Genomic DNA, 9,858 nt, shown 5'->3' on the forward strand with positions numbered 1-9,858 from the left:
GTTAAGCTTTCCTTGCATTGTTGGGCGCACATTTTTGCTGCACAGAGGCGGGTGCGAATCTTGGCTACAATAAGATAGTGGTCCGAGTCGGGGGTACGTACGTCGAAAATGCTTGAAGCATGCCTTCCGTCTATCACAACATGATCAATTTGGTTTCTCGTTTTTCGATCTGGAGACAAATGAACTATTAAAATATGGGTGTCAATCGTAATGGGGTTGAAAAGGCTTTATTTCTGAAATATATTAAGGAGGGTTGCCACGTATTCTGTAGGCTGCATTCAAATTATTTAATTGTTGTTAATTGAATTTTTAAAGGATGGATATCAATCGAAAAGGGTTTGAAAAGACTTTCAGGTAGGTTTTGCAATTCACTTCCGAGTGAATTTAAACCAAATTCGCTTCGAAGTCAATTAAACATTGTACAAATTTACTCGAAAATAAATTGTATAACCAGGAAAATAAAGACCTTGCCTTTTTTAAAATTAGAAACTTTTTATACATTTAAAATTTGATAATATTAAAAACCTACTATGCGAAACGGCTGCACGAATTTAGAAGAAATATGACACTCGAATCGCTTATACATTAAAATTCTATCTTGGGCGTTTTAACGCCGTGTGGGTTCACTAGTATATAATGTATTAACATAACTAAGGTGTACACACTTTCATATAAGACATTTCGTTTTTGTTTAAACGTCGTAAAGTGATTTTATTTAACTTACGCTGTATGTATGTACATATGTATGTAAGTATGTTTGTTAGGGGCAAATCTTGCAATCAATTTTTAATCAACTTCCCGATAACGTAGAGACTTGAGACTTCACAGTTGGCTCAAAACCCGATAACAATGCAATATGAAAATTTAGTTAATCCGATAGGTGGCGCAGGAGTCGAGATATTTGAAAAACCCATACTTATACTAGTCCGATTTGGTTCATATTTAGAACGTATATTAAATACATGAAAATGAATAACTCCACTAAAAAATTCTGCCAATAGGTGGCGCAAGGGTCTATATATTTGGTAAACCAGTATTTATGGTCCATTTTCGTTTATTTTTAGAAAGTTTGCTCTAAAAATATTTATTTTCACTATTAACTTATTTGTACTAAATATTTTTCTTTATAGATTAAAACATGCCAATTTGTTCATATCAAGATATCCTGTTAATATAGCGCGTTATATGATGTTAAAACATCCCAAGGAGAAGGCCAACCCGAAAAGGTAACTATGTAAAAATGGACATTATAAAAACATAGTACATACATACATGCTCTTGGAAAGAGAACTAGTTGCGTTAAAAATGTCCACAGACGGTATATGAACATATCGCAAGTTTAATGATAGAGAATAATTCAAAATTGGCGAAGATATGCATGTATCATTTCAACCGTTTTTTTTTTGTATACCAATTATAGTCAAAGATGCGAATAGACCTTCACCTACATGTTTAATGGGTGAAATCTATTTGATATGAAATTTAACGTCTTAGTAAATATTTCGCATGGGTTGGCTAAAAAATGCTGGCAAGGATATTTTTAATTAAATATTCAAAAATTATTACTTTTTTTTTTAATTTTGCACTCCTATATAATGTGAACACGTTGGTTTTGTCTTATTCTCATACGGATTGCAACTGCTCTTTATTTCATATTTAATAACATATACAATAAATTTCTTAGTGGGAGATGTAAAGAGTTTAGAGATTGCTCTCTATATAAACTGTTATACAACATATTCCCCTTTAATCGCCTCCCTACATTAGTAAATACGGAATTAGGTACCAAAGAGACAGATTCGTATATGTGTACATAGATATTTATGTATGTATGTATTTAGCTTAGTGAATATTTTCAAATAAATGAGAGTATTAAAAAAAAAAGAACTTAATCAGCACGTTTGCGAAGCCATTTCGAGTTTCTACGATATACAGCACCATCTTCAAGGCTTTATCCAATATAGCAAATACCCGGCGTGCTTCGCGACACCTCGTGAGTAATTTTGCATCAAAGTTAAGGAGAAACCGTATTGAAACTCTAATGGGAAAACCTCTTCAGGGGAAGAATTTTGCATTTATTAGTATCCATAATTCATCTGTCCGGCCATTGTAACCCTAGTACATATGTATGTACTCCCATGCCCACCTATAGGTCATACACTTGGAAATATTTCTACTTCAAGATTGTATGAACTAAAATTGTGAAGTGTATGAGCAAAAGGTGGGCAGGGTAGTACATATAATGTGTTGTAATCTATTGGCAATAATAATAAGAGTTAAGATCTATCTTCACAAATCAGTGCCGTATCAGTTCAGTTCAGCCAATCAGCATCGATCAGTGATACCAATTCACACACATCCGTAGTAGTTATGTCGTCCGGTACTTGCAGTAAAATGAAGTTCATTGAAACCAAGATGACTTGTTTTACTAATGATCAATCAAATTGTATAGTTCTGGATAATTCCGGACCAACTCGATTAATTTTCCCTCCATATCAAACAAAACTTGCAATAGAATACCGTCAGCTCGTCAGTGAGGAAACAAATTTTTGCCGAGTGAACTACACTCTAAAAAATTTTTGTTTAAATTTAAGCATATTAAAAAAGGTAACCAGTTTCCTTTCATTTGCACACCGTGTTAATCAATTTAAATACTGCTTTTTAACTTTTACTTCCATATGTGTGGAGTAGAACAAATTTGAAATTTGTTTGTTGAATTCTAAACACTTAAGGCCAAATTCACAGTACGTAGTTAACTCAGAATCGACAGTTAACTACAGGTTTTCAGTACAGCACTGTGAATTTGTCCCTTAGGGCCGTTAATTTAACTATTTTAAAGTATAGTTAAATCATTAGTTAAACTAGACTACAAAAATTTCTATAGATTTTTCTTAGTGTTCCCAATTACACAGTTTACACATAAAATATTTAAAATTTGCTCTAAAAGTTTTTTGTTTAAAGTAACGCATATTAAGAGAGGTTACCAGTTTATTCTCCTAATGTGCGCAAATTTAGACACTGTGTTAATAAAATTAAACACTGCTTGTTTACTTTTGCATACCAAATTTGTCGCGTAGAGAAAAATTACACACAAAATGTACATAATTTTTATTCTTAGTAGGGAATGTATTATTGCGTTAAAAACGTTTGCAAGTTTAAACATTTCATGTGTATATTTTAAACATCTCATGTTCAAAAATCCAGTCTTGAACATCTTATGCGTATACTTACACAAATTTTGTTTGGAAATAAACACTTTTCAGTAGCAGTTTAACAAGCAGTTTTTAGAGTGTATAACAAAATTTCGGAACGAACACTGAAGCAGCACTGACAGTAAAAATGGCACTGTGCCGGACGGTCTGAGCAACTCTATTTGGGACTGGGACAACGATATTATATTTTTCACTGACACTGATAGGTATGGCACTGATATGTGTAGATAGTAGGGCTATGCGATTATTCGATTACTCGAGCAAGTTGGTTAATCAATTATTCGGTTAATCAATTACTCGAGTAATCAAGATTTTGATTACTCAAAACGATGATTAATCGAGTTACTTGAAATATGATTACTCAAAAAAAATAATTTTGCTCGTTAAAAGAGTTTGCTTTGGAAAATGCTTATTTTCTTTTTTACATTCATACAATTTTGGAAAACAGAAACGTTGTTTTCAAAGTACCAAGGAACTTCAACTACTTTATACATATGTAAAGAGTTGAAATGTTGATTACTCATTTTACTCGAAATGTTGATTAATCATAAAGCAACTTATGGTGCATTTACATGGTATGAATCTGTTCGTAAGCCGTATGAATTTTCCTATAAAAGAAGCACCAACTCTATGAAGAAATGAATGAAAGCGATATATATTTAACAATTTTGACTTGTATACTTGACAATATTTTTTTTGTAAACAACAACTAAAAAAAAGTAAGAAAGTTTAAGTTCGGGCGGAGCCGAACATTAAATACCCGGCGCAAATATTAAATATATGATTTTCACCTTTCCGAAAGCTACCGCTACATGGTAAGCCGGAGGGTATCAATTTTGAGTAAATTAGCGTCCTTAAATTTCGAAATATTGACGTTTCAAGCATTTCTAAAATTTACCGTTATATGAAAAGCCATAATTTTATTCCGATTTCAATAATTTTCATCGTTTTGCTTTTATGTAGCAAGAACAATAAAAATACCGAGTTTGGTACAAATTGGTAGAACGGTTACCGAGATACATATATGTGATCATAAGTGGGCGGTGCCACGCCCATTTTTCAAAATTTTATTATAGACGTATTTCCTGGTAAGGAATTGTTGCAAGCATCAATTTGAAATAAATTGGCTTTAATATTTACTGATTTATCGAAGATTTCGTATTTCTCCAAATTACCGTTATATGAGATGTGGGCGTGGTTATTGTCCGATTTTAAAAATTTTTGGCCATTTGGTATCCTGTACGAAGGCCAATAACTGTGCCAAGTTTGGAAGAAATCGGTGCAGCGGTTGCCAAGATATACACATGTAACCATAAGTGGGCGTGGCTACGCCCATTTTTCAAAAATTTATAATTTTATTATTTTTCGTCTCAAAATTATTATAAATATCAATTTTGAGTGAATAATCTTCAGTAGTTACTAAAATATCGCAGTTTTCGTATTTCTGAAAATTACCGTTATATGGAAGGTAGGCGTGGTTATTGTCCGATTTTGCCCATTTTCAATACCATCCGTCCTACGCCCGAAAGAAGTACACGTACCAAGTTTTGTTAAGATATCTTAATTTTTACTCGAGTTATCGTGTGCACAGACGGACGGACAGACGGACGGACGGACGGACGGACGGACAGACCGTCACCGCTTAATCGATTTCTCTTTTCATCCTGATCATTTATGTATACATTTGTCTATATCTATCTCGATTCGTTTTGCCTGTTACAAACAACCGTTATGTGAACAAAGTTATAATACCCTTGTGCACAAGTGCGCTCGGGTATAAAAATGTATTTTGTGCTAGCTTCGAAACTAGAAGCTTATTTTTTTTGTTAAATGTGCTTTAAAAAGGACCTACTATAATAATAAAGCCTTGTGGATTGCTATTTTTCCATATTTGTAATGCTTCCATTTAAACATCTTTGTGGAAAACCAGTTTTTTGTTCAGAATTGCTTGTTTACGAAACGTTTGGCATAAGTTGAAATCATAGGGATGCCGTTTTCTTCCGTTTCTCAGTGGATTTTATACTTGAAAAGGCACCAAAATATGTATGCAATACTTCTACATATCTTCGTTTAAAGTACAAAACCGCACATCAAGGAAATGCAAAACCTCGTATGTGAGGTTGCCTAAATTTTATAGGAGAGAGTGAAACTTGTCCTAATTAAAAACGGTTCTCTCTTTTAAACTTAATAATCTTCTCTCCTTATGTCTAAGTATGGATATTTTATTATAAATGGCTAAGGGCTTGATGTCAGGAGCTTCCGATGACCAAATATCTTTTTTTGGCACAAATTTCAGTTCCGAGGTTTTGCAGAACCACGATACGCGCTTTTGAATTTTAAACGACAATATACATATTGGCGCTTGAACAATATGTTAGTGTTTGGCCTAGCTTCTCCTCCGATATGCGGCGTGCGTGATTTTGTCACACAAAGTAAAGGACAGTTTTACGCCGACTCCGAACGGCAATTGTATTTTAATGTGAAGTTGTTTCCATGACAGAATACAATCGGAGGTTTACTATTACCAACAGAGGGGCAACCACTATTAGAAAAAACTGGGCTTGAACTCAGGCTCTACGTAATGCTCTACAGCAGCCGCCATTCCTTTTACATATATTGCTGGTATATTAAAAATACTATCCCGAATTTCGGAGTGTATATATGTAATATAAAAAAGAATGAGAGGTACTATAAGAAAATGTACCCAAAATTCTGGAGCACATGAAAAAATGCTCATTGAAAATAGTTCACATGTATAATTTAAAAGATATAACTTAATAGGTTATAGCGCTAAACAAAAGGAACAGTTAGAAAAAATAGCAATGCGGTTTGAGGGAAACATGAAGCCATAAAATGCTGGTTTGTTTCGTTAATTCTCTGAACCTTGTAAGATATGGCACTATTATTTGCAGTAGTTTGCAAATATTCACTAATGGTTCTAAAATCGCAAACATTTTCGTGGGATGTTTTTCTTTGATTTCGAATTGAAAATATATTGCGATCATATTGTACCGAAATAAGTGCGGTATCCCTGCATTTTGTAAAAGCCAAAAAGAAGCATAACTGTATGAAAAAATGAAAGGGAGTAGTATACATGCCTTCTATAATTTTGACTCATGGTGTAATAATAACAAGGTGTTGTCAGTAACTTAACCTCACTTTTTCGGCAGGTCTATTCCGGTCACGCATTTAAAGTAGTAGAAAAAGTACTAATTATTTACCACTTTTAATCCGTTCGTGCATACTATTTCAAATTAAATGTAGAAAAATGTTTAATGTTTAATGCAAAATCTTTGGTGTCAATATTGCACACCATGTTAACTTTCAAAATCAATGTCAATGAAATATAAAAAATCAAAAAGTCAACTTTGGGTGAGAAAACTTGACTCATAACAAATTTGGATTATAATAACTATTTATTATTAACAATAATGCAGCTTTTTTCCATTATTTTTAAGATGAAGTGATTTTAAATTTTGCTCCGACAGTATAAACTCGTTGTAGAGTATCTGTACGAATGATTTATTTTGGAACGAATTTCCGTCATCCCTTGTCAAGTTTGGTTTGCAGACAAACCGGTTTCGGCATTGTGCCATTTTCAGTGTAATTTTTCGTTCTGTCTGGTTCGAGCTTTTGTCCTTAATTTATGTTCATTTATCTTAGGTAATGTGATTTTCGTCGATGGTTAATTATTAGAAATGCCATGTTGCCCTTTTTTATTTCAGAAGCAGGTATGTAATAGGTTGGTAGGTTCGCTGTCGCAATATTAACATCCGTTATGTAGTCTCTGTATAGTTTTTGCCTGCAGTTAGGTAAAAGTCGGTGATTTTTGTCGTGGTGGTACTTTGTGGTGTGTTCGGAGTGTCCATGCCTGTTGTTTTGTTGTCATTTTTCTTTTTCTCGTAAATTAATTTTAATTTTAAGGGTTCGAATATAACATCCGATGTGGTATTTGTTTGTGCGTTTATTATTTTGCCGTCGAAGGTTTTTAGTTTGTATATTTCCATATTTTCTAGTACGTTTAGTCGTTGGCCTTTATGTTGTACATGCAGTAGTTTCGCTGACTTTCTTATTTGCGTTGGTGAACATTTGTTGTTAAATATATGGTTAGCAAAATTTGACTCTGGTATTGCACTCGGTTTCTGTTATAGTCCCTTATATGTTCGCGAAATCTTGTTTTTATTTTCCGTCCTGTTTGACCTATATAACTATGCTGGCATTTGCAAGTTAGTTTATACACTCCTTGTTTATCCAATGGGTCTTCTTGATTTGTGGTGTTCCGTAGTATCCGTCCTACGTTGTTATTTGTACTGAATGATGTGCGAAGGTTGTGTTTTTGGAACAGCTTTGCTAGTTTTACGTTGACTTTCCAGTATGGTCCGACAGCATAAACTCGTTATAGAGTATCTGTACGAATCTTCATTACGAACGGATTCAATGAAGGCTCTTCACGAATTTCGAATTTACGTTCGTAGCCATTCGCGTTCTGTGATAGCACTTTCGTAGGTTTCACAAAAAATTAAGCTACGACGGATTCTGTGATAGCCCTGAATATTTGCAGTAATATTTAGCCGGAAAATAAGAATATTATGAAATTTTTGGAAAATGGGCTTAGCCCCGCCCACTTATGATTATATATGTATATCTCGGTCAGCTTTTCACCAATTTCTCCGAAACTTGGTAAAATTTTTGGTCCTGTTAAAACATACCAAATGGTAAAAAATAATGAAAATCGGAAAATTACCACGCCCACATCCCATACAACGATAATTTAGAGAACCGGCCACTTATGACTACATATTTTAACTCGGTAACCATTATTGTACTTGACACACAGTTATTGTACCTGACATGTAAAAGCAAGACGTTGAAAATTCTTGAAATCGGACTACAGTTACGCCCAATAACTTTATCTCATTTTTGAAAAAACCATCCATGCTTACCATGTAACTGTATTTTTCGGAACAGTGAAAAAACTACAGTGGTATTCGCGCTTCTGTGTAAGTGTAACTGGACGAGCGTGTGGTTGTTGTTGCATGTGTATTTGATGTACCGCTAGCAACAACAAATCACACGCTCATGCAGTTACGATTACACAACATACAACGAATACACATTAGAAGAGCGAATTCCCCTTAAGCTCGGAACACTTTGACGACTGCAACTTCACGACGTATCGACAGCGACATCATTTTGTCGACAAATGTCGCCTTGAAGCCAGCTTCTTAAACATTTTGAAGACCTCAGCGACATAGCAAATAGCTGATTTTAAAGTTTGACATTTTGGTATATTTATTTCACAAATTGTGTATTTTTATTTAAGTAAATAAGAAAAACATGAACAATCAAGAATATGTGATTAATTTTGCGACAATTTAATTTTGCAGCACTACATCAACTCATTGTCGCCGGCAAAATTAGAAATAGATTTAATTTGGCGACGTCGACAATTGCAGTCCTGCAGCCAAGATGTCGTGCTGTCGTCAAAATAATTGTGTCCGTAAGAACGTGTGTATTTAAAATTTGACAGATGCTGCTTGTCGCTTGCTGTCGTCAAAGTGTTCCGAGCTTTATATTTAACACGGACGCACGTATTTAATGTTCGGTTTCGCCCGACTTTTTACTTGTTTGTTTTCGCTTTTAAAATCTATTTAATTTTTTATGGGGCCAGGTGTATTTGGATATTCAGTATCCAAAAATATACTTTAAATACAATAGTGTTGAGGCATGTCCATCAGTGTTTTAATTTTCTTTTGCTTAATATATTTATTGTGAATGAGCTGACAAATTTGTTAAGCATCCTGATTTATATTTTTTAAATATTTCTTTTCCAGATATGAGAATCTCGTAAACGGAATTAGCAAGATGGAAATGGATGGTATAAACTCCATTAAGTATGACATATATAGCATAAAAGAATTTCCAACATTTACTTGGTATTTAGCAGAACTCAAAATCGTCGATCAAACAAGTTAATATTTATATTTATGTATACATACAGATGTATGTATGTATAAAAAAGTGATTCCTGAATTATTTAGTTTTTATATACATAATTGAAAATACTCTTAGTCTTATTGCTCTATATTTATTATCAAACTCATTTATTACAATTATTACAACTACACTTATTAAACAAAACCGTTTTTTAATCTTACTGATGTTTTTTTTTGCAACACAAATTATTAAAGATTCAAGTAAGTCCTACGTAAGTATGCTATTTTACCAGGGCCCTCAAGATAATCAAGCCCTGATATTTGGAGATTACTGACACCGTCAACAAAATGCTGTGAGTTCCAACCTCCCCTCTGAGAACTTTCTTAATAATAATAATAATAGATTGGCGCTTACACATATGTTAGTGTTTGGCCAATCTTCTCCTCCGACTTGTGGCGTGCGCCTTGATGTTGTCACACAAAGCGGAGGGACCTACGGTTTTACGCCGACTCCGAACGGCGATTGTATTTTTATGAGAAGCTGTTATTATGGCAGAAATGCACTCGGAGGTTTGCCATTGCCTGCCGAGGGACGACCGCTGTCAAGAAAAACCCTTTTTTCTATATTTTTTTGCGATGTTGCTTTGACCAAGGCTTGAACCCAGGTGCGCGCACTGCTTACCACTACACCACAGAACTTTCTTAGCAGC

General features: G+C 34.1%; 1 protein-coding gene across 1 annotated transcript; it reads left to right on the top strand.

Annotated features, from left to right (window-relative positions):
• Positions 1–1,105: 1,105 nt before the first annotated feature.
• LOC118742306 lies at positions 1,106–9,364 on the top strand. The gene is made up of 2 exons (XM_036474278.1): positions 1,106–1,226; positions 9,047–9,364. The coding sequence occupies exons 1-2, from the start codon at positions 1,186–1,188 to the stop codon at positions 9,186–9,188; spliced, it is 183 nt and encodes a 60-aa protein (XP_036330171.1). The 5' UTR covers positions 1,106–1,185; the 3' UTR covers positions 9,189–9,364.
• Positions 9,365–9,858: the final 494 nt, after the last annotated feature.

The sequence above is a fragment of the Rhagoletis pomonella genome, unplaced genomic scaffold (assembly GCF_013731165.1).
Source record: "Rhagoletis pomonella isolate Grant_MI unplaced genomic scaffold, Rhpom_1.0 Rhpom_scaffold_00007, whole genome shotgun sequence".
NCBI classification, from domain to species: domain Eukaryota; kingdom Metazoa; phylum Arthropoda; class Insecta; order Diptera; family Tephritidae; genus Rhagoletis; species Rhagoletis pomonella.